The following is a 26,124-nucleotide window of genomic DNA, read 5'->3' as shown; positions in this document are numbered from 1 at the left end:
TTGATGTTAAATGCCTATATAAGTGCCCTTGAAAAATAATATTTAAAATTACTAGAAAAACTTCCTGTTGACACTAACAGAGTAACTTTGTTCCCACTTGTTATTTTTCTTTTGAAATGTAAATGCTTTGTGCTTTCAGTGCTCCTACAAGTAATCTACAGAGCCAATGTTTGAGTGTTGGGCTAGACTCTAAAAGATCACAGGTTCGAATCCCCATCCAGCTCTGAAAAGCAATCGGATAGCCTTGGGCAGGTCACACTTTCAGAGGAAGGCAGTGGGAATCCTCCCCTGAATAAATCTTGCCAAGAAAACCTTAGGGTAGGATTGCCATAAATTGGAGTTGACTTGTAGGCATATTACAAAAACAAACTACCTTTGGTAAATGTTAGTAGACTCACAACGACAATCCCTGCTGTGTAAATTATAAAACCAGCTCTTCAGGGATAAAGACTTACCCATTTAGAATTTGCTTTCCTGCCTATCATTTTTTCACTTCTGTTTCTTTGCAGAAATGTTTTGGATTCACCCCCTACCACCCCCATAAGCCTTAAGGCAATCAGGTTTCTGTGAAGTCTGTGTCTGCCTCTCTACATTGAGATAACAATCCATAAGGGGTTGCCTGAGGTGCTCTCAGTTTCTCCAGACTTGAAAAACAGACTGGTTGCATGCAGCTTAGAAGCAGAGTTCCCCACAATGTTCATCTAAAAATAAATCCTACAACCAACCCCAGTAACTTTGAATTCAAGCACATTTAAATACAAAGTAAGAAAACACAGAGGCAGGGGCAAGACTGGCAGTTGTCCTGCTACGATTGGCAGTGCCATGTTTTGCTGGCAGGAAGATCTTCTCAGTCTAGTGGGTTTTAAATGTAACATGTCATTGGGGATATTTTGATTTCATTGTACTAAAGCTCTATGCCTGGTGTGGAATTAGCTCTATGTGAGAGAGATAATATAGTTTGTCCTATACAACTGTCATGCAAATATCATATATATTCGTGTATAAGTGGACCCCATGTATTAAGGGAGGGCATGTTTTGGTGGCAAAATTATGGATTTTGATATGACCTGTGGTTAAGTCAAGTGTCGTTCTGCAGAGAGGGGAAAGCACCAGCCATTCCAGGTCACCATAGCATTAAATAAGGCATTAGAAAGGCCAAAAGTAGCACCAGGGCAGAGAGTAGATGGGGTCAGTACTTCTTTTAGGTTCTCCCAGGAGAGGATTCCCAGGACATTTTACCACTATACTCAGAGAAGGGGATGTTTCCTTTTTTTGATATGAGTTGAGGTGCAGAATTCACATCGACCCATGGATAAGGCAACCCAGGGTTTTTTAGGTTGATTTTTTTTTACCAAACCTTCTAGACTTATACATGAGTATATAAGGTAGATGTCTTGGATATTTCGCCCAGCAATAGGAATGAATTTTTCTCATTTGTTTTTTATATAAACAAAAATGATCAAGTAATTTTATCATATTGCTCCCCCTGTGAGAAAGTTCACAACCTGCAAAGTTTTTTTTATAATAAACTGCATTTTGTGACTTTATTATGCACAAAATTCATATGTGCTTTTTGCAAAGAAAACAGCATGTTATGAACATTGATAATTTTATGCAGAGAGCATGCTGTGTTCTTCACAGAAAATGCTGTTTTCTGTTCCAAACAACATGTTTGGTTTTTGCACATAATGAGTGTCAACAATACAATTCATTGTGCAGAAAACATCATTTCTGTGCAGAAAGTAGTAGTTGCAAATTCTACAGAGTAAATCCTGAACTGTGAAGATTTCTTCAGAAGGGTTTTACCATTGCCTTTGTCTGGGGCTGAGTCACCCAATGGATTCCTGGCTTAGATGGATTCGAACCCTGGTCTCCAGAGTCATAGTCCACTATCCAAACCACTGCACCATGTTGACTCTATAGCAGGCATTAAGTGGTCCAAAAGGACCTGAAAAATATCCATTGGACATTACAAAATGATTTTTCCAATCATTTGTAAGAAAGTAACCTGCCCGCCGTTTCTGTATTCTTACATTTCTGCTCTTATTATACAACTTGCCAAACTTAGTTACAATTATTATTAATAGTACTAACATTAGTATTCTTAGTTATATCTTCAAATGTGTCTAAACTCTGCTAGTTCTGCCAAGATAAAATTAGAGAGATTTCCTTTTCTGAAGGTATATCATCTAAATAAGATAGGTACAAAAGGAAAGACAAAGGATGAAACATGACTCAGATCCAAAGAAGACAAAGGATCAAACATGACTCAGACCCAGAACCCTATTGAATATAATTACTTGCAGCTAATTTGCCCTGTTGATTTCAGTGGGACATGAGCACAACTAATGTTCTCTGGGTTTTTCTTTCTTGCTTGAAATATAAAGGACCTACCCAAGGTGCTTAACCATAAATTAGAGTTGATGCTTTCAATAGTCTCTTCAAAGTTTTAACTAAGATCAGGAGTGGATTCATTGCCCCACTAATATGGTAGTTACCAACTTTCACCAGGTTAAATGAGTGACAGAAGATAATAGCAACCGCCCTCTTCCACAAGACTAGGGATGGAAAAAGCATTCATCACCAGATTTTGTGGGAAAATAAATCTCAGTTCTCCTTGCCTTTGGCTGTGTTGACTATGGATGATGGGAGATGTAACACATTAACATCAGAGTAGATGCACTTTGTCCACTTCTTCTCTAGAGTAAATGCAAGCAAAAGTACTGCTTTAAATGTAATTGAAATGAGAAGATACACAACTGTTAGGGCATTTATCATTTTCAGTATTATGCTTCTGGATTTAAAACACACACATCTCTTTTTCTTATATTCTGCTTCACTTTTTTCTTGAACTTTTTTCAAAATGTCATGTTTATTTTTATTTTCCTTATTTCCTTTCCCCCCAAAATGTAAGGCCTTTTTTTAAAAAAAAGAATCAACTTAGGGGCTCATCATAGCACTGCTGCAAAGAGACTAGAGCAATAATTATCCCCTTCATCTACCAATATGATGAGAAACAATGTTCAATGCATTGTAGGAAGATTTGCCATTATGTTTTGGCAGTAAAGTAATATGATCGAACAATAGGTGATACAAAAAAAATTATTCAGATTGATACTTTCAGTGCAAAGTTTTTTCAACAAAGGCAGATAAAGAAAGAGAAAAGGGGAAATGAAACAAACCATTAAAATATTCCATTTCATGTTGCAAGCGTATCTCTTCTTAAAATATTTTCTTTTCTTGAAGGTTAGTCTCTTTTTTGATCATTGATTCTGTTTCAAAAGCTGGAGATTTCACCCAAATTGCATCGCTGAAATAAGGAAAGATATGAAAGGGGGGAAAGGAGTTGGGACTGTAAAATGAGATAGCTAGAAAATCAAGAGGGAAAAAATACCCAAAGCTTTCTTGATCACACTACATAAGTTGTTCATTGGGTTGAGACATGGGCTGGAATTCACAATTGCAATTTTGAATGCATAACCTAGAGCTACATGTTCATAATTCATTTTCACAATCCCGATGAATGTGAACAATGGATGATATGTTCTCCTTTCATTTTCTTAATGACCATCATGATATAGTTCATGGGTGTGGATAAGAATATCAATTTGCTGCATTCCCAAATAATAGGAGAACAGATTCCCATTGTTTGCAGCTGCTGCCGCCGCCTGTTAAGAGACTGCTTAGCTGTGTAATTAAGATAGTTCTGTAGCCAAGTAGTTGTTTCAGAATATCAGACTTGGTATCCCTGATGAGACCCTAAGGACTCATCTTTCTTTCTAAAAAGTGATAGCACAAGTATTTAACTTTGTATGTCTAACCTTTCTCCATTATTTATCATATGACCCACGACACACATAATTTTGTCTAATTTTAGAAGTGAGGCGGGCTGGCCTCATTGTACTTGGGCAGGAGACCAGTGGCTATTACCAGAAATGTCCAAATACAATTGGTTTTGGTGGTACAAAGCAAAGGCCCCTCCTGAGGACTTTAAGACTCTGGCTGGTTTGTACAGGGAAATATGATTTTGACATAGTCTGTACCTTGACACTTTGAATTGTGCCCAGAAATGATCGACGAGGCCCATCAAGCTATTTCAACATACAGGTTTTGTATTTCTAGCCATGATGGCAGCATATTGGTCCCATTGAAATAATATAAAGATCAAGAGTGATGTTGCAATGAGTAACAGTATAGCCAGTGTGGAATTGGGTTAATAGTGTGCAATGGAAACTAAAGGAACAATGTAGTGAAAATTTTAGTTATCACAAATGGGAGGATGCATGTAGCTTTGTATAAGGCAAGGAAAATAGAAGCAGGTGTAAAGATAGATGATTATAACTTGATAGATAGGTAGATAGATAGCCTTATGATTGAGGGAGCTTTCCACGGTTCTGGATATTATTTTAACATGCACAGTAGGGCAGTATCTACTACCATACTTTAGGACAAACAGCAACCTTAACTGAAGATGTTTGAAGCTGAAGGAGAAAGCTTAATATGGCTTCACTTGGACTAGATACTACAGCTTCACTTGGGCTCACCTAGAAAAACCTTAGTTTCAGGGATTTTCTCAAGTTAACAACCTGACACAGTATATATAGTTCTTTCCTGACATATAAGTGTCAAGGGCTTTCTGATAACAAGGAATGGAGACAGAGTTGTTTACATGGAAGAAATCTGTAGAAGGCTACAGGAATCTTGGAAAGAAATGTTGTTTGGATGATAAGGTGCCCCAATGCTTACATAATGTATGATTAATTTTGCAACTTTTAATATGTTATATTAAGGTCACGAGGGCAGCAACTCCATTTCTGGTCCATCAGAATATGGGACAAAAATGCATTTCCTTCAAGCAAGTTTCATGGTTGATTCACCAGCATAGCCTTCCAGTTTTTCTTAATGAAAACAATTCTTGTATAGATTATACGATTCAGTTCTCATTGGTACAGAATGTTGACAGGTCTTTCCCAGCCCCTTGGTGTGAATCTCTGTCAGTCTAACAACAGCCATGGAGGAAGGGGGAAAGCAAAAAAGAAAACCTTAAAAAAATCAGGAAATATTTGACTTCCTTCATGTTATTGGCCTCCAGCTCTCCTCATCTCTAGCTAGCATAGACAAAAATAAGAGATAATGGCAATTGCAGTCTCAACAGTCTTAACAACTGCTCTCTTTCTGTGTACTGAATTGATATATTTGTACCATAAGTATGTTCTATTTGTAGGCTGCTCATATGACCCTGCAAACAGCAAAGCTTATACAAGCCTTAAGATTTAATATGGGAAGCATTTGTGAACATATGTGGCCTGCAGATGACCAGATGTGCATGAGATTTGTATCAAATCCTCTCTCAAAATTGCTAAGTACATCAGATATGCCTGAATCTCATTTCTACTGGTCGGTGAGAAAACCCAGAGCCAGACATTGACTTTTGTGACACTGGACATACATTTTTGAATTTTTCTCAGTTTTGTTAATTAAAATATTACGGGTCTCCAGAAATCTACCTCCTGTTTCAGCTACTCAAACCTGAGAATATACAGACTATGTAGAGTGGTTTCACCTCTGTGATAAAGTAATGTTTCTTTTTGCAAGTGGGTCGGAAAGACTGAGTTCACTCACATGGATTTATTTGTATTCATATTTCTTGTTAGGTCAATTACTGTCTTCTGGCTGAACAACTTGACTCAGTTTTGTGTTCAGTCTTCAGAATGGAAAGGAGGAATTCAACATCAGGAAGACATCTTATGTGCAGCTTTTCTACCTCCACAGACTCTAGCTACAGGTTGTAGAACATTTATTGCTTAATATATCAATCCAAAATTGGAATAAAGGCCATTGCCATCTGCATGCCTGGCTGGATCTGTTGTAACTTAAGACACCTGACAAGCCTGCATTACTTACAGAATGCAGACAAGTGAATATTTTCTAATTACCCAGTCTCACTACACAGTGATACACATCATCCTGTGGAACTCTGGGGTTTGTAGTTTAGTGAGGCCCAATAGCTCTCTGGCTAAGAATTCTAAATACCCCTTCCTAAACTGTAAATCCCAGAATACTTTAGGATGTTGCCATGCAGTTAAAGCAGAAAGTAATATAATGATGTAGTGTCATAGGGCCCTCAGTCAATGAAAACAATGACCCTGATTCTCAGGGGTGTAGCTATGGACAGAGGGATAGGGTGCCGTTGCTTCCAAATAAGAAATCTGTTTCCCCCATTATTATTTTTCTTCAGTTCCCAAATGTCTATGGTATTACTTTAAAACCTCAGCTGAGCATTTAGAAGTACACTTTAGGCATCCAAAGCAAAGGAGCAGGCAACGTTGCTAAGGGAACACAAACAGCATAGATGTGACAGTTCTAGATGTGAATGGTTTTCAATGCCTGCTCTTTTCTTGGCAAGATTAGTTCAGAAGAGGTTTATCATTGCCTTCCTCTGAGACTGAGAGAGTGTGACTTGTCTAAGGTCACCCATTGGGTTACTATGGCTGTGCAAGGATCTGAACACTTGTCCAGCATTATAAGGAGCACACTGGCACAGTTAACATTATAGATTTGTTCTAATATTAAATCTTATTTACCACCAACCATTATTCATGCATCACCCCATGGACTAGGTTACAATATGATCGGAATGGTTGAGGCAATTGCAGAGGAGTTTGTTGCAATGCTGAGGAATGGTTAATAATTGTTCAAACTTTACTCCTACTTGAAATGTTATTCTAATATAACAAGAGGTTTGGTTTTTATCTTCAAATAACATCCTAATCAGTATGTATTTGCCTACTTCAGGTTTGGCTCTACTATTAGGCAAAGTGAAGTAACCAGAGGAGGCAGATTTTGAAAAGGCAGCATGTCATTTTTTTCTTTACTTAATCATTATTATATACTTACTGCCACTTAGGAGGGACTGGAAACAGCACTTTGACACCAGATACTTGTGACATTTTCTTCTCATGTGACAAAGGAACTTGATGGCTTCTGTGTATTTGGTCCAGGTGACTGGGATGCAAAAGCATAGTTTATTGTTTTGCTTCAGTCAGAAAAAACTATTTTGAGTCACTCTGATTTTGGATTAAGGCCCTGAACTCATTTATCAACAGTTTCAGGCTACAGTTGACGCTAAGGATTATTTTTTCCCCACAAGGGACATTTTGTAGGTTGGTCTTTTATCCCTTCTTATTAACCTCCTGCCATTTTCAGGATATGCCAGGGACAGTCAGCAAATATTTCCAATTGGTCTTGATACTTGAATTGTTCCTGCTCTTACTCATCAAACTACTCATCACTGACCTGACACACTTATTAGAAATTGCTTGTGAACAAACCTGATCTTTGATCAAAATTCAGTGGCCCAATAAAGCCTGGTTTGCTAAGCAAAGCTATTTCTGGATAATGTCTTGGCACAAAGCTTAGGATGTGAGATGGAATAATCCTTCAGAGAAAATACTGCAGAATTGTGCAACAGATAAGAAAAGGTGAAAGCTGGGAACAGACATCTGATAGGGCAATAAGGCTGGGTGACAAAAGTTAATAGGATGCACGACTTCAGTGAGAATCAAATGTCTGCATAACAAACCTTTGCTTGATTTGATTTCAGACTTTGTCTCTCTTCTATCAGCCCTGATTTGTATTCTCAAAACACACTGAATTCTGACCTCACTCTCTCTCACACTCCCATGTAACCCCCTCCCCCTAAACTCATATTGCAAAGTCTCATCTTTGTCCATTCAACCTGTCTTGATAGTGCATTGTGTCTTTATTGTTTAATCTAGGGAGTTCTGGAGGTGAAATTGTGGTGTGGAATAATAGTACGGAAAATGTCCGCAGTAAGCTCTGCCTGAATCCTGGAAGATCTCTGAAGGACAGTTCAGGTTAGTGTATACCATTATAGGACCCTCATGTTTAGAGACTTGGCATAGATCATTGCTTTGCCTAGATGCAGGAAGGAATAATAATAAGTTGCCTTATAGTGAGGCAGACCACCTAATGAACATCAGCATGGTAACTGAACAAGTTCATTCAGAGGTTTTTCCAGCCCAGAATGAAGGTGTGTGGGTTGAACCAGGGATTATACAAGAGTATGTGTGCTCTTTTACTGATTTATGGCTCCTTCCCACATAATCATAGCTCTGTTTTTGTCTGCACATGAAAAGGAAAAGGGTTGATTCACAAAAGAGTGGCCTTGTGTCTAGGTGCAAGAACAGCTGTCTACAGAAACCCTGATACTGAATTTCAGAGATAAAAGTGAGATCTCTAGAATCATGGAATTTGAAGAGACCACAAGGGCCATCCAGTCTAACCCTCAGCTATGCAGGGATAGATAATATAACATAACACAAAGTGGCCCATGGACCCATGTTGCCCCAGACATCTGATTAAGAGCCCCATCTGTTGTAGTATATTCGCTATTTTGTGGAGAATACAAACCAATACAGTGCCAATAATAATGGCTGTGGCATGTATCATAAAGATGCTCATCTGTGGTGTTTGACTCTAATGTAAAGATAACTTCATGAAGCATTTAACAGAAAAATGGAAAACAAAGAAATTTTGGTAACATTCCTGCTGTTATCATATGGGCAAACAATCCTATCAGCTGTAAGGCCAGCATTGGTAAGTTAGCAACTGGTAAACGATTTGGCCCTCATAGTAGAGTAATTCTCTCATTCTGTGGAGTCATTCTGTGGAACCAAAGAGGCTACAAAAAACTTTGATCTATGAAATTACTAATGATGAGTCTCAGCTAAGGGGTTGTTTACGCTTTCGCCTTGTCAGAGTGACAAAAGGCAGCAGCGAGATGGCTCTTCCCTGAGATGCGTTTGCTAATTCCCCATTGCTCAGAAGGCTATTTCTTCTGTTTATTGTCCCAGATCTACGTCAGCATTTTTGCATTATTACCTACCATGGGGAGCATTCCCTTAATTTTAGCCTTGTTTTAGTGCAGGGTGATAAATAATTGCAGGCAGCCCTCCCGCAACTGAGCCCAGCAAAGCCTTCCCTCAAGGCTGTTCATAACCTGAAAATTTTCATTTGGTTGAGAGTCTTCACACACTAATGGTTATCATATATTAAGCTCTGTGCCAGCAGGCAATTCATAATTGTTCCCTACTCTACAAACTGCAGTTTCCATTATGGAAGAATAACTGGTATATTTGATGTGGGGGAAGCTGAGGGAAGATGGGATTGTGGCAGGAAGAAAAGCATCTCTTCCACTAACATTACAGAAAGGCTTGACAAATCATTTTTATATTTCTTAGTTAAACTGCTTGACACTCCTGCTAAGACAATTTTTAAAAGGCATTTGTGTGTGTATTTGTGCACACAATTTAAATCATGCCAAATCCTGCTGTCTAGGTTGCCTATGAAACATTAGGCAGGACGATAAGAAAAGAGGCTGTTGATCTATTGTTTCTGCATCAGCTGCAATAAGGGAATTGTCCCCCAAAGTCATAATTTGGAAGGTGCCTAATTTTAACTGGGTAAATCATTGCTGAATCTAGATGTGTCAAAGGGGTTTTTAGTGGACGTGACAAAAATTATTAAGTTGATGAACAATCTCTGAACTTTTTGGACTGTAAAAGGTAGCATGCAGGTTTATAGTGAGATGACTTCCAGAGACTTTGCTATCATTTAGTAGATGATAGATATCTGAGTCACTCTCTGGTTCAAAAAAGACCCTAGAACATTTTATCTAAATCATGCTGATCCAAATGAACATGAGAGCCTGCTGGGATCTAGATTTAGGAAACGATAGTAGCAGAAATATAAAAAATACAGGCTAGTAGGAACATAAAAAAAGCCAACTTATCTAATGAAAATCTGTTTTGAACACCATATATGAAAAGTTGGAAATGAACACTAAATACTACAAAAATGGGGAATTTGGGAAATATGTATTCTCTTTATGGACTTTATAAACAAGGCAGGCAAACCAATATTGCTGCTGAACCTTTGGTGATGACTGGGGTGGGAGGAAGGAGTTTGCTTTCATTTCTAAATTCCTATCACTGGGGGAGATGTCCTAGGGTTACCGTTCAGAAATGTGTCAACTGGGGAGCAACCCAATTATTGGATTGCCCTTAGGACTCTGCTGTTTCATCCAAGGGAAGGCTGAGGAGGTAATTTTGGGTAGATGCCTGGCCACTGCTGAACCCGCATCAGGTTGCTGCCCAGTCTTGCTCCTTACCAGGTTCAATTCCAATTGAAATAGGTTCTAGGTCAAATAAAGTGCTCCTTGTTTAATCCAGTGTTATATGTCTGGTCTTGCTATTTCATGGTTGGTCATCAAAGGAGCTGACCTATATCAAGCTAAATCTCATATCATGTTCTTGCTTGGTTTGATAATTTTGAATTCAAAACTTGGTAAATCCATCATGTCCAGAGTTGGAAGTGACACAATATTGTTAAATGACTTTACTGAGAATATATTAGGACTTGGGCAGAGAAAGGCTAACCGCAATAATGAGCATTCAACTGAATATTTAGAAATACAGTTTAGGCATCCAATGAAAAGAGGCAGACAAATTTATCAAAGGAAAATGAGCAAAGCAAATAGAAGAGTTGTAAATGTGAATGATTTTCAATATTTCACTTTTTGCAGTGTTAGAAAATTGGGGAATGAAAGAATACTTTATTTGGAGGCAGAATTCTTATTCAATGGTGTGATGTCCTCGCATTGTTCACTTCTGGTAGCCACACACATACGCTTCACATCCCAAAGGATATAATGTTGGATATCAGACTGATTTTGAGCTAGTCTTCTAAGTGTCATAGAATCTATTATTGGAAGAGTTGGAAGAGGCTATGTGTCATACAGGAAAAGCACAATCAAAGCAGCCCCAATAGATGGTCTTCCAGCCTCTGTTTAAAAGCCTCCAAAGAAGGAGCTTCCACCACACCCTGAGGCAGAGGGTTCCACTGCTGAACAACTCTTACAGTCAGGAAGTTCCTCTTAATGTTCAGGTGGAATATCCTTTCCTGTAGTTTGAACCCATTGCTCCGAATCCTTGTCTCCAGGGCAACAGAAAACCAGACTACTCCTTCTTATTATTTATTTATTTACAGTATTTATATTCTGCCTTCTCACCCCGAAGGGGTCTCAGGGTGGATCACATTACACATATAAGGCAAACATTCAATGCCTTAACATAGAACAAAGACAAGACAAACACGGGGCTCCGAGCTGGCCTCGAACTCATGACCTCTTGTTCAGAGCGATTTGTTGCAGCTGGCTGCAGCTGGTTGCTCAACAGCCTGTGCCACAGCCTGGCCCCAGGGAATGCCTGTTTGGGGGTAAGGGAGGAATATGACATCCTTTTAAATATTTAACAGCAATCATGTCTCCTCTCAACCTTCTCTTGTGCAGGCTAAACATCAATTTTATAATATGGCAAGTGTATCTACTCTTTAAAGAAATGATGGGGAAAAGTTAAAAATTCTATCTATAGGTTCCTATGCATGTGTGGGTGGGTGGGAATTTTGTTTGGATCCTTGCCATGCAATAATATATACATATGTGACAGAATTTATTCAGTAGCCAACTTGATACCAATATCATCCAAGCTTCTTAGTCAATATTTAAGTGAAGTTCAAAACCCAGCAGATAAAAACTAAACATATGGGAGCCTTTATTTATAATTGGGCTGTGGCAGAAATCTAGTTGTTAGTCCCAACTAAACTGGACTCATTGAATCAGTGGAACTTCTATACCTTTCATCCTATTGATTTCAGATTGATTCAATCTATGGGTTTCATATAGCTGAGATTAACGCGGATCTAGGTCTATATGCAGAAGCAAAATCTTATAGATTTATTTAAAGGATCTTTTTAAACAAAGTCTCCCAAGTTTATAAAGTAGGGGCTGTTACATAGTTCCATCCAGAATGTGGAAAATATATTTTGTTGAACCATTTCTTCTAGAATCCTGCAGTTAGCATTGTCAGCAACTAAGCTATTTGCTGTCTCAGGGATATTGAGAATTACAGTTCAAAAAAGTAACTTTTCTCAGCTCTGTTTTCATTTGTTGCCAAAAACCAAACTTAGTTTCTTCAACTTATCCCCTACTTTAAAATGCAGTACCAGAAGCCAATTTTAATATTTTGACCTGTAGGTCTAACAAAGCTGAGTGAGTACAGAAACAGGATAGCATGAAAACAGAAATGGTATCAGGACTGAGTAAACTTATAAAAATGTAAATTATTAAAACCAACAAAAATTCATATGATAGGCTAAAGCATGTTTTGCCAAACAGATTTGATTTGGATTTTTCCATCCAGTAGAGGTGAAATAAATGAATTTCCTAGTAATCTATCTCTCTCCACATGCAAAGATGGGAGAGAAACTAATTTTCTGTAAGAATCATCTCTGTGAGAAAGTGGGAATCTTTCTAGTGACTTATTGGAGTATCAAAAAACAGCTGTTTGTGCTTTCATGTTGACAGATATAATGTCTGCCATGATGAACCAATGTATATTGTGATAGGCTTGAACCTCGATTGCCCCTGGACTCCCATGTTTCCTCACCTCCTCTGACTCAGTCACAATGAGAAGATTGGACATGTCGATTTCATTTTGGATTAATTTGAGATTAGGATTTGGTGTTACACATTCATACTTAAACTGTAATACTTAGCATCAACCTTAGTTGTGTAAACTAGGAGCATTATCACTTGAAACTGTTATCCAATGGCAATCGGATAATCACTGATAGTGACAGCATGGACCACTAGCATATATCTCTGCATTCATGCAATTGCACCAGTTCACTGATCCATGATCCCACACTCTAACAGTGATATAACCTCATAATTTATGCTCTCACAGTTCCATAACATAATTTCATAAATAGTTTTAAAGCAATTTTGAAATTCAGGCTATATTTAATTTTTTTTTAATGAAATCAAACTTTAAATTAAACATTCCAGGCTCAGAAAAAGTGAAGGGTGGGAAGTGGGAGAGAAGGAGAATTCTGACATTATCTCAGTGCCAGCATGGGATACAGAAGTGGAACAGCCCCATTGTATCAAGTAAGTGATGGGAACATACAACCTTGTCACACGTGCGACCAGATTTGGCCAGTCTCCCTGTATCCTGACAGTGCCCACCGAGAAGGTGTGGGGACCTGTTACCCCACACTCCACACTGTTGCAGCTTCCTCCCTGTCTGATCAATAGGGGGGAAGCCTCCTAAATCTGTCTTGACCCATCTTTCCTAATAGAAAGACAGGAAGCCTCCCATTGGCAACAGCAGGGTTTTTCCCCAGTTCAGCCATGGAGCCACCCTGGAAGTAGTTTTACTGGGTGTGATGGGAGCCATTGGACTCCATGGCCAAACTTGCAAAGCCTTGCCACCAAAAAGAAGCCCATGTGAAGAGGTCCTGATCTGCAGCTATGATAGGTTTCTTGATTCAATGTTGGTCTGCCTCTTTTGTGCAAAAAAGTGCTAGATTAACTTAAGAAACCATCATTCAAAAAGCCATGTTTATGATTAATCACAGTTCATCAAGTTAGGATGATTTATTTTCTATTATTTACTATATTCATATACCGCCTTTCTCACCTCTGGGAGGAACTCAAGGCAGTTTACAACATGATGCAATAAATTCCACAGCATATGCAAAATGGAGGGAATGGTACAAAAGAATAGAGGCATGAATGAGGCCTCCTTGTTGTTCTGACAAATCATGGTTTGCTGTGATGTTCAAAGTACATACCCAGTTACATATACAGATCTGTATTTTCTCCGAATGTCAGTTTTCAATTTTAAAATATCTATGAACACATTCTGGGCTGTCATGTCTATTATTTGTATTTGGACTTGGATGAGAGCCCTGCTGAAATGAAAATCACTGACATGCTTTTTCTTCCAGAGTTTCTTCTTATTAGTATCTCTCCAGACAGATGTTTTTTTTAACTCAAAGATGCTTTGAAAGCAGCTTCAAGATTATGCTTGGCACCTTGAAAGCCTATTTTTCTTTGCTAGGCTCTAATCAAAAATTTCTCCCACAGGTTCTCAGATACAGCAGAATGTAGCTCCTACTGACAGGCTGTCTTCTAGAAGACATACACTATCTTCTTCTGACCACAACAGTTCTGACACAGAAAATAGCAAGGCAATAACTAGGCTCTGCTTCTTGGAGACCAGGAATATTTCAACAACAGGTACATGATAAGTATTTCATTCATTTTGTTGTGATCTATTTTGCATATTGCCCTTTGAGCTGATCAAGGCTAGTTGTCCTAACTGAAGAAGTGTAGTAGGACTGAGTTTGACAGTCATTTTGATAGTCCTGAAATGACAGTCATTTTGGGGGATATAATACCCTCCAACTGATTTAGCCATTCATCCTCTGTTGTCTCACATTTTACTTCTCATACTCCATTCTTTTTGTAAGGAGATGCTTTTGATTGTCCCCATCTTTTATCCATGAGTTGCTTTTCCCACATCTTTTTTGTGGTGATTGACCCCTATTCCTCCCTTATCCCCAAACAGACATTACCTGGAACCAACTCTTGACTCACTTTGCACTTTTCCACTATTAACCAAAAATAAGCACTTTTCATTCACAGACAGTAGCACTGTCACATTCAAGAACAAGACTAAAGAAAATTCCATCAAAAGTCTAAACATAACTATGTGCTCCAGGTCCTGCTTTGTTACTAGTTTAATATGATGTGTGCTTTCTTATGTGCTGCCATCTTATGATGTGCTTCCATCTGTCTACATTGGTATGCATACAACTCCTAAACTAATTAATATTCTTGGTATGGCTGTTATGTGCTGTGCTATATGGCAGTACAGACTGCTACAAAACGTTATAGCAAAATACTTTTTAACAGATATAACTAACTATATTATTGGGGAAATTAAGTTTCTATTTACCACCTGTGAAATTTTTGCCATCTTTATGTGCTAAAGAATCCATTGGAATGGATGACCAAGGCTACTTTTTTGAAAGTTAGGCCTATGGGTGTGTCTACATTGTAGAATTCACTTAAACTGCCATAGCTAAATGCTATGGAATCTTAGGAGCTGTAGTTTTACAAGAAGGCTGATGTTGCACCAAACCACAAATCTCAGAATTCCATGCATTGGGCCATCACAGTTAAAGTGGTGTCAAACTACAGTGTAGATTCATCCTATGAAATGCAAATCAATACAATGCAAGTGGCTCACTTTAAGGCAAGCATTTTCAAAGTGCTAGGATTATTTAATGAAACATGGCTGCCATATCACCATATCAAAGCCTAGCAACAGGATAAGGGAAACCATAATTTCTTTAGTTGCTGCATTGGTCACTGTTGAGTTTCTCAAGCTCAGACCCAGAATTGGAGAGCTTTTGTTTCATGCATCTTACCTTCCAGCTGGGAAGACTAGTGGCATGTTGTGGTTTGAATCAGATCTCAGATTAAAATAACAGAAAAATTCCAGTTCCAGTCTCCTCCACTCTTGCCCTGCTAATGGAAAACATGGTCAAGGCAATGAGAACTCCTGTTGCTATTTCAGGTCTGAGATCAGAAATGTCAGAGGGAGTTCCACTTCTTGCAATACACTCAACTGAGAATGCAAGAACAGCAGTAGATCTCAGATTGGAAACAACTGAGACATTTTCTATGCAAAGAAAAGGGCATAAAACTCTGTGCCTCTGTTGAAAGAAAAGGAGAAATTGATGCCTTGTAGGCAATGTGGTCAGGTGACATCAGAGGGAAAAGGTGGGGCTCGGAGGAACCCTATGCATTGTGACATGAGCCAACCCACCAGTGAGAACCAGCTCCCAAGGAAAAAAAAGAAACTTGTCCAATTTTAATCCACTTCCTTTCTTATTTTAAATCTGAATTGAATTGTCTGTCTCTGATTTTGACAGTCATTTCCAATAACCCAAATGAACGAGTCTATAGTAAAAGGCTGCTCACACACTGAGAGTCAAACGAAGTATTGATTTATGCCCCTTGCGAGTCAGAGAGGCACCGCAGGAAGTTAAGTCATGATGGAATTTGATCCAGTTGGGAGTTTCATAGCAGCTACTCTTGAGAGTATAAAATAACTTCTCATCTGCCTTTTCCAGGTGTTTTCTGAATCAAATTATCATTGTTTCCCTCCAAGGCAAATTGAAATCTTTCTACAGATTTATCTGCAATGATTTGGGAAATCTCTTGCCTGAATGGTTATTTAGGGTTCTTGGGTGTTCATAAAGTATGCAGAATCGACAAGAGGAACTTTAGTTTGCCAAAGAGAAGACCATTTACATAAAGATTTACAGTCTCATGTGCATGTTTTGCAAATCGAAAATAAAAGGTCTGGAAACGAGGTTCCCAAGGCCCAATTTTTTATTACTGTAACTTTCTGTGTGGGGACTCTACAGATTGAACCATATTTCACTGCTGTTGGAAAGCAATGCTATTAAAATGGAGACTAATAGTCCAATAAACAAAATACAAATCTGAGTTCTCACAGAGCAGAAATGGGTTCTGATTAGAGAGTTGTGCTTAGACAGCAAAATCATGGAAGCTATATAAAGTACAATCCCTATACCTGCAGGACTGGTATCCTCCTTGGGTATTAGGGTCATGCTTTATAGTTTCGCTCTTTCATTCCCATTCAGGATGTGTCAGTAGATTTAATATGAGATTGAATTTGTCATGGGATCAAATAGGATAAGTCCTATGAAATTTGCTGAGTCTAACAGCTATAACATTTCCAGCATCTTATTTCCCTTGCCTGTTCTGCAACTATAAATGAACTTTTGTGATGAAGGCAACTCTAATTAATCGCTGGTTGAATACACTACTATTTATGGGGTTTTCTAGACCAGATTTGTTTCAAGGGTGTTTGCCACTGTCTTCTTCTGAAGTCAAGAGTGCATTAACTGTTCACAGTTTCTCATGGATGAGCAGGGTTTCAAATATGGGTTTACCAGAATCCTAGTTGAACCCTTAAACCACTACACAACACTGACTCTCATGACCTTATTGATGCATCATTATTTTTCATATTTTAGGAGGAGCAAACCTAGTATCTTGTGGAGGTGCTGGTTGTGTCAGATTTTGGAATACACAGAGGAGGAGCCTACTGGCAGAGTTTGAAGCTCATGGTGAAGTGGGGGCCATTATCATGACGGTTGAAAAACAAAACCAGTATCTCATCACTGGGGATCTGGTGGGATGGGTAAAGATATGGGACATAGAGGTAAGAGGAAAGATGTATACATTTATACATTGCTAGAGAAGAAGAGAACTTAAAGAAACAGAACTCAGATTCAAATAATGACTCACATGTTGAACATATAGTTTAATACAAATACAGACACAAGCAACAGTAAGTTGATTTTCCTCCAAAATAGTAGAGAATAAATTCCGTAATAAAACATTTCAAGGCAGAAATCATTTGAGATGATGGCAGGATGCTCCCTGTCTATGTAGGCAGTGTAATAAACAGGACCAGCCTTCTCCAACCTGGTGCCCTTCAGATGTTTTACATTAAAAATCCCAGTTTCAGTTCAAAATGCTTGGAGAGCACTAAGTAGGCAAAGGCTGGGCTGAAAGAATCAATGGCCTGGATCAATAGAAGTTCACTTTATAATACTGTTCTTTTCAAATTTATATATGAGCATAACAAAGTGCATATATTTAATCACTTGACTCATACTGGGTAACTTATAGAATTCGTTGCTAGCTCTGCTCATGTATTATATTCATGACTAAGCCTGACCTTGAGCAGTGCTGCACCTGCTTCATATGCCCTTCTCATGACATCTGTGGATATTGCAGGGGTGTCTACAGAGAGATTGTGTTCAAGCCCTGTAGGTATTCATGCTGTGGGTGTGGCTGCCAGGAGAAGAGCTACTCAATCATCATAATAATGAAGTCAGTTATATTTAAGTCTGGGAATGTGTAAGTTTGTCAGTTTTGTGTTCAATGTGCTTTACAGAACCTCATCAGTGTGCCCATCCTATCCCATTTCTTTACTGTGCAGCATAAGTAAGAAATCCATGAAATCCATGTCTGTTTTTGGTAGAAATTCCCCCCTAAGATATATATTTTCCCTTCCAACTAAATTGGGATGGATATCTTCCAGACATCTGAGGGCCATATATTTTTCCTCAGGATTTCAGTGATGCCATCTGCTTCTTCTAGAAGACAGACTTTGCAATTTTGCTACATATTTCTAGCCCATTAGGGTCTTTTTCCAAATAAGAAGTAGCACAATTACCCTTTGGAGTCAACAAGTTTTGGAATATCCGATGTTTTTAAATTTGATCTGACCCAGCAGGGCATTTCTTGTGTTTTCCACTAATAAACTGTGTAGGTAGGGCAGATATAATGGTTCCCATCCAAGTATCGCTGCATTGGGAAGCCACTGTTTATGTGGAATGGATTGTGCCCATAGAATTATACTGATGCATATTGCTACATGGTCGGATCCCACTATGAGCAAATAGTTCTAGTGTATCAATAGGTTGCATGAAAAGGATAATGTTGGTTAGACCCAACTAGGGTAGGTCCATTGAATCAACTGTTGAATGGTGAGTCAACATATAGGCAAATCCAATTTATTTTATGGGTTTGTCCTAATTGGGACTAATAAAATAATGTCAGCACATTTGACAGGCCTTAGTGTATGTTAGGAAAGGGAAGAAACCATGGCTATCACGATCGCTTTGGACTCCAACTCCCATAATCTCCAGCTGGCATACAGGAAAGCTAGGAACAAGGGAGGCTGCATGTTCTTCAGCTCTGAGGATGCCTGCCATAGATGTGGGTGAAACATCAGGAGTGAATACTTCTGGAACATGGCCATACAGACTGGAAAACTCGCAACAACCCAGTTCTTCAACTCTATTTTGACCCATTCTTCTGTCTTATTGTATGATGAGATATGGCCTACTAGATCACTTTCAACTGGCAATGTGGCCTGTAGCACAAAAGGCATTCTTCACTTTGTCATTTCTCTCTGATAACTTCAGCATTTGTTTCTTTCTGTTAACCACTTAGGACTACTGCCTTACTCTGGGAGAAAATGTGATAACACAGCCGCCCCCTCTGATAAGATCATTTCAGGCTCATGACGATGGCATCACTAGCCTGGGGACCTGTATACAGAACAACAGCCTGTTCATCCTGTCATCATCAACAGACCACAGTATTGTTCTTAGTGACATTTCTGGCATTCCATTTGGAATATTTGGGCAGGTAGAAAGGCTGTGGCTTGACTGTGTTTTTTAATATTACTGTTTCCCCCTTCTTGTTGTTGCTCACATTATCAGCATTTAAGAATGAAATAGTGTCAAGGGCTCCTGCAGAAATAAATCCCTAGGGGAAAGAATTAAAAAGAGCAATCTAATAAGCAATCTAATATATGGTGTGTGATGTGCATGCCGTTCCCCCTTCTCCTTTCCCTGCCCCACACATAGCTTGTCACATATACATAAACTGACAATACGGGGGATTTTGACATATCTTTCCTTAAAATTTGCCAAAAGCAGTGTTTGAAATTGGAGAGAGGAAAAAGCTTTTCTCAAAACATAGATAATACACAGAAATAATTGAATGGCTTGTAATTTGTCTAAGAGAAGGTAAAAACAAAAAAGGGGCTCAATTTTCTAAATGCAAAACATAGTCTGATTTAATCTAATTTCTTCATTCCAGTAGAATAATTTAAGAGTGGAGGTCATTTTGTTGCTATTTGCCTCCATCTCTCCCTTTAATGTTATACAAGCCTTTGGAGACATACTGAAAATTACCCAGAGATATTCTATATGCCCCTTCCTTTCCTGTTCAGTCTCCTGAAAAAGGAGAAAATAACTGAACACATATTTGGATTTCTCTTACCAATTGAGTTTACTTGATTTGTACTTTATACTCCCTTCCTTCCTAGGAAGGTCATTGGAGACTTGGAAATTATGTCCTGTCCTTCCCTGGTGGAGAAAACAAGTCCCATACTGAGGAGGAGAATGACATTGAAAAGGACAGCCTTGTGTCCTTTGTTGAAGGCGATCCACCCCCTCATCCCATGGAACAAGCTGTACCTGTTACAGAGGATGAAAATGACTACACAGACATGTAAATACTTTCTCTGAAAGCTGATTTGCAATGACAGATTTTGAGAGGGCAGGCCATTAAGAATGAGCCAAAGTATCCAATTAACAGAAGCTTCCTCTCAGTGATAATATTTTAAATTTCACTCACCAGAAAATGGCTTGTCTTGTTGGAAATCTAGAAATTTCTGGCTGTCAGTGCACAGGTCTGCGCACAACTCAGTGATAAAAACGTTAAAAATGTATGATGGTTTAATAAGAATTTAGTGTTCTAAATCCAAAGATGACCTCTGATTTGCTCCATCACATTTAGGTTTTGAGTGATTTTTACAATTTGCTTTGGCATATTTATTTTATGACATGTGACTGAATACTCCTCTTTGGGGAGTAAAAGGCAAACAGTAAGAAAAGGATTAAAGTCTTCTAACAGACTTTTGCATTCACTGATATGAAATACAAAAATCTATTCAAAACCAAATGACGTTGTAACATCAGTGTCTACCCTTATTATTTGTGTATAAGTCAAACTCAAGTATAAATCAGGGACAATGGATGAGACCAAAAATTGATTTTATATGACCCATTGATAAGTCAAAGATAACATTTAGCCATATGTAACAAAATATAGAAATGATAAAACAAATGAAAATTATATCAAAGAACTTACAAGATTCTGGCAGGTATAACTATTTGTGTTATCTAAAGGCTGGATGGACAAGTAGGGAATTCTGCCAAATGAAGGCTGTCTAATGTCTAGAGAAGGAGACCAGGCATGACCACGTCTAAGAAAACAGGAATCTATTTTGTGAAGACGATAATGTGGCAACATGCTTTGGCCACCACCACCATTTTTTCACTCAAGCATTCACATGTCCAGTAGCAACTTTGCAACAGATTGTAGATGGCGTCAATGCTTCTTTAAAGTTTTCCTGGGTTGGATTGGCCTCTTTGCCATTCAGCAATCTACTCAGATAAGAGGGTGGTTCCTTTTTATAAGGGTTAAGGTACAGTAAAATTCCCTACACAGATTCTAACAGATAAAATTATGACGTCTTTTATAAAAACCTTTCCCTATTTCTTTTTTTTTTTTTTACAAAGTTTAGAAATGGCTCCCAGTCTTTGATGAAGTTTTTGTGTTCTTTCTTTGTTCATCATTGCTAATGTGTCCATTTCTGCTATTTTAAAACTTTAACCATCCATTCTTCTGTTGTTGGGAGGTCCGCCTTCTTCCAAAACTGTGCGTATAATATCTTTACTGCTATTATTATGTAGTTCAATATTTTGTAGTTTAATTATTTTGTTCTTTCATTTGACATTCCCAATACAAATAACTCGGGTTCCAATTGTATCTTTGATTGAAAATTTTCTTGTAGTGTATTTTGTACCTTGCCCCAAAATCCTCTTGGTTTTTTACAGGTCCATCACATGCAGAAGAAAGTTCCTTCCTGTTCTTTACATTTCCAGCACTTATTGTTTCTTTCCTTATACATTTTAACTAGTTTTGCTGGCATCAGCTGCCACCTGTTAATCATTTTATTAAAAAATTCTCTAAGGCTGTAGCACAAAATTTTCTTTAAGCCAATAGTCTACAATTTCCCCATTTATCTAATTCTATGTTGTGCCCGACATTTTGTGCCCATTTAATCATACATTCTTTTATCAGTTTTGGTTCCATTTCCATCTTCAGTAGATCTTCATATATTTTTCAATAAGATTTTCTTCATTAATACACAATTCCTTTTCAAATGCTGATTGTTCTCTTTCAAAACCAGTATTTTACTGTCTACTGTAAATTTTCCTTTCAGTTGCCTATATCTGTACCACTGTAAGTGGAGTCCTGCAATCTTCAATTCTTCTTGAGTTTTAAATCTGTATTTATCCTCTTCATGTATTATTAAATCTCTATTCATTGTTCTCCATTGTTCTCCTTTGCTCCATTGTTTCCAAATCTATTGTTCTAATTTCTTCTTATCTAATTTGCAAAAAGCTTATTCCGTTAAAACTGATAATGGGGTTTTTGGACATAGTTTAATTTTGTATTTGTTCCAGATCCTTAGTATGGCTCATATTATAAAATGGTGATTAAAGTCTGTGTGTATATTTGCTTTCTAATTCCATATATAGACATGCCATCCAAAACTTAAATCATGGTTTTCTAATTATAATAGTCTCTCATTTCTTAAGGTTATCCAATCTTTCATTCAAACTAGTATATATGCTTCAAAAACAGTTTTAGGGGTTGATTTTTGAGCTAATGTTTTAGACTTATACATGAGTATATACAATAATCAAAATTAACAGCCAAATTGATAAAAATATTTAATGTTTGAAAAATGTGTGTGTGATAAACATGTTCATTGTATTTTTCAATTTCAACACTCCCCAAATATATTAAAAACAACTACAAAATTGAAAAGTTTTTCATCCCAGACCTTTTTTGTTGTAATTCACAGAAAAGGGACATACAGAGAGAAAATTATGCAGAAGGATTTAACATTAGGGTATTGTAAGCATCAAGTGAAGATGTGTTTTTGTTTAGCCAAGAGCTGAAGATGCTTCCATGGTGGATATTCATGAGCAAAATATGATTGCTTCACTGATCATTTATCCCCAGTAGCTACTAGCTATTGAATATATCTAACCTACTTGGGCTGCGACTGAAGAGAAGCAATCCTATTGATTATAATACAGCCAGCAAAGGAGAATGAATCTATTTGCTTGGTGAATAGAGTAGTCATTCTGATGTGGTGGGACTGTCAGTACATTCCAGTTGCCTTTGGGGATTACTGTTATGGTTGTGTGCCTCTAAATTGCTTCCAAGATATGGTAATAATCTGTTTTAGAAATTTATTTAAAATGAAAAAGCAGATTTGAAATATCCAAAATAAATAAATGCAATAAAGAAGGGCAATTTTCCCCATCTGGTGCAAAACCAGGGATAAAAAATTTTTTTACTCACGAATATCTCTATACCAGGGTGTTAAATATACAGTTGCAAGATCTGTCATTAAATATGACAACCCTATTTAGAGATATAGCAGGACAATCTGATTTCTTTAGAAATCCAGTTTACAGTTTGCTCATATCATGACAGCAATGTATAAAAATACACTCAATGAAAAATTGGCCTAATTTTGTGTTTCTGATTGCTGAGAGGTTAGAGGTGCAAGGCTCTTTGATGCCAAGTGAGCTCATATATTGCAAAATTGATAAATCTTTCATGGCTTTTTGTAATCTACACTATGCCCAAGCATAAGAACAGGAAAATTAAATTCTGGCTAAGTGCCTCCTTAGTTTTAAATAACTTTCTTGATGTAACAGAATGTGAGTCTTTTGTATTATTAAACGCTTTATTAACCTTGGGTAAAGAATGTAACCTTCACACACAGACACAGCATCCTAGGGACCATTTCTTGTGACCCCATTCACAAGGAAAAAAAATGCTAAACGAAGCTGTAATGCAGAATCAACAAGCAGAGCCTGGGATGCTTTGGTGCCTCCCATTTGGTCTCCTCCAGAAAGGAAAAGAATCCCGGGGAGAAGTATCAAGTCTTGTCAAAGGCTTTCATGGCCAGAATCACTGGGTTGTTGTGCATTTTCTGGGTTGTATGGCCATGATCCAGAAGCATTCTCTCCTGACGTTTTGCCCACAGCTACAGCAGGCATCCTCAGAGGTTGTGAAATATGCCTGAGAGATTGTGAGGTTGTGAGGTACCTCACAACCTCTGAGGATGTCCGCCATAGATGTGAAACGTCAGGAGAGAATGCTTCTGGAACATGGCCATACAACCCAGAAAATGTACAACAACCCAGTATCAAGTCTTTTCAGCCCTTTTTGTGTTAATTTTACCTTATATTCTAAAATTTGCTTCCAAACTCTTTTTTGAACGAAACTGAGGTTTTCATCTCTCCTTTTCCCTTCCCTCATGATGTATAATTGCTGATGGGTTGCATATTGATTTTCTGATCATGTGCATAAACAGTGCCTCAGCAACAGAAGAATCTGCAGTATTTCAAAAACCACAATTAGAATCCTATGTGCAAATAATCTGTTTCTCCGACATTTTACAGATGGATTCTGATGGCATACTGTAGTAAATCTTACCTGGTAGGCCAGAAAGGGAACCTGGATAACAGTATGGTAGGCCTTGATTTTGGGAGAGAAAGCCAGGGAGTCAGCCATTGTGAGTGTGGAAGGTTGGAAAAGGAGAGGAGTTTGGAGACTCTTAGGATTGGCCAGAGTAGTTGGGAGGAGCCAAGTCTTGAGAAGAAGGAGGGTGTGAGAAGGAGAGAGGGTGTAAGTGAGAGTGTGTGAGAGAGAGCTGGGTGTTGACAGGAAAAGGCCAGCTGTCAGGAGAGCTGACAGGAAAAGGCCAGACAGCAGTTTTGATCTCTTGTGAAGGTTAGCACTAGAATCATAGAATAGAATCATAGAATAGTAGAGTTGGAAGAGACCTCATGGGCCATCCAGTCCAACCCCCCGCTAAGAAGCAGGAAATCGCATTCAAAGCACCCCTGACAGATGGCCATCCAGCCTCTGCTTAAAAGCCTCCAAAGAAGGAGCCTCCACCACAGTCCAGGGGAGAGAGTTCCACTGTCGAACAGCTCTCACAGTGAGGAAGTTCTTCCTGATGTTCAGGTGGAATCTCCTTTCCTGTAGTTTGAAGCCATTGTTCCGTGTCCTAGTCTGCAGGGCAGCAGAAAACAAGCTTGCTGCCTCCTCCCTATGACTTCCCTTCACGTATTTGTACATGGCTATCATGTCTCCTCTCAGCCTTCTCTTCTGCAGGCTAAACATGCCCAGCTCTTTAAGCCGCTCCTCATAGGGCTTGTTCTCCAGACCCTTAATCATTTTAGTCACCCTCCTCTGGACGCTTTCCAGCTTGTCAACATCTCCCTTCAACTGCGGTGCCCAAAATTGGACACAGTGTGATTCCAGGTGTGTTCTGACCAAGGCAGAATAGAGGGGGAGCAGGACTTCCCTGGATCTAGACGCTATACCCCTATTGATGCAGGCCAGAATCCCGTTGGCTTTTTTAGCTGCCGCATCACATTGCTGGCTCATGTTTAACTTGTTGTCCACGAGGACTCCAAGGTCTTTTTTGCACACACTGCTGTCAAGCCAGGAGTCCCCCATTCTGTATCTTTGCATTCCATTTTTTCTGCCGAAGTGAAGTATCTTGCATTTGTCCCTGTTGAACTTCATTTTGTTAGTCTCGGCCCATCTCTCTAGTCTGTCAAGATCGTTTTGAATTCTGCTCCTGTCTTCTGGAGTGTTAGCTATCCCTCCCAGTTTTGTGTCGTCTGCAAACTTGATGAGATTGATTCTTCAGGCTGGGCTAGTTAACAGGAAGAACTCTAGGGTAGAGTTAGTTAATAACCCAGGGGGCTACCTAGATAGGTTAGTCAAACTCGTCACTATTCTCTGAAATAGAGCGAGGGTTTTGTTACCAACAGTTAGATAGATTTGTCTATAACAAAGCGAAGAGAACTGATGGGATGGGGTAAACATCATATGATGGGACCCTGTCTAAATCATTCTCAAACTTTCTCAGAAAAGGGGTATTTCCTAATTTGATAAGGCCTTCAATGCTGTGGCTTCCTTGATTGAATCTATCCACCTGGAATGCAATTTTCATCATTTCCTACCTTACTAAGTATTGCGTTTTATAATGAATCATATGATCTCATAATATGTGCTAAGTATAACACCCTCATTTAGACATCTTAGCTTTCAGGGAGAGTTCAGACTTGATTTGCTCTTGGATGCATCTATTTGTCTTTCTGGCAATCCATGCTATGCACAGAATTCTCCTCCAGCATCACATTTTGAATAAGTTGATCCTATCAGCTTTCTTTGCTGACCAGCTTTCCCAATAGAAACTGGAAATACAATGGCATGGACAGTTCTGACTTTACTATTTAGTGATACAACCTTATACATGAGGATCTTGCCCTTTCCCCTCATAGCTGTCCTTCCAAGTCAAAATCTTCCTCCTATTTCTCAAACAAAGTTTTTATTCTGATTTATGACTGAGTCAAGGTATGGAAAATCTTGAACTATTTCAACATCTTCATCTTCATCTT

The 26,124-nt window shown here is 38.5% G+C and overlaps 1 protein-coding gene and 2 long non-coding RNA genes across 9 annotated transcripts in view; 1 reads left to right on the top strand and 2 right to left on the bottom strand.

Moving 5' to 3' along the window:
* LOC134297886 (uncharacterized) overlaps positions 1-26,124 on the bottom strand; it is a 414,859-nt gene that overhangs the window by 306,808 nt on the left and 81,927 nt on the right. The window lies entirely within an intron of this gene.
* wdr49 (WD repeat domain 49) overlaps positions 1-26,124 on the top strand; it is a 191,847-nt gene that overhangs the window by 113,236 nt on the left and 52,487 nt on the right. For all 7 annotated transcript variants that reach the window (XR_010004836.1, XR_010004835.1, XM_062976739.1 and 4 more), the window contains exons 11-16: positions 5,655-5,785; positions 7,779-7,877; positions 14,012-14,164; positions 17,002-17,189; positions 18,995-19,192; positions 19,878-20,062. Coding sequence is in view for 5 of the 7 variants with exons in the window: in XM_062976739.1 (XP_062832809.1) it covers positions 5,655-5,785; positions 7,779-7,877; positions 14,012-14,164; positions 17,002-17,189; positions 18,995-19,192; positions 19,878-20,062 (954 nt within the window). In the remaining 2 variants the exon portion in view is untranslated. The remainder of the gene's footprint in view (positions 1-5,654; positions 5,786-7,778; positions 7,878-14,011; positions 14,165-17,001; positions 17,190-18,994; positions 19,193-19,877; positions 20,063-26,124) is intronic.
* LOC134297888 (uncharacterized) lies at positions 10,749-24,433 on the bottom strand. Its single transcript, XR_010004839.1, has 3 exons — positions 24,143-24,433; positions 15,361-15,457; positions 10,749-11,288 (listed from the first exon to the last, which is right to left on the bottom strand). It is a non-coding gene; the product is annotated as an uncharacterized LOC134297888 (long non-coding RNA).

The sequence above is a fragment of the Anolis carolinensis genome, chromosome 3 (assembly GCF_035594765.1).
Source record: "Anolis carolinensis isolate JA03-04 chromosome 3, rAnoCar3.1.pri, whole genome shotgun sequence".
In the NCBI taxonomy this organism is placed as follows: domain Eukaryota; kingdom Metazoa; phylum Chordata; class Lepidosauria; order Squamata; family Dactyloidae; genus Anolis; species Anolis carolinensis.
The sequence above is the reverse complement of the archived record's forward strand: the minus strand, read 5'-3'. Positions and strand labels throughout refer to the sequence as shown.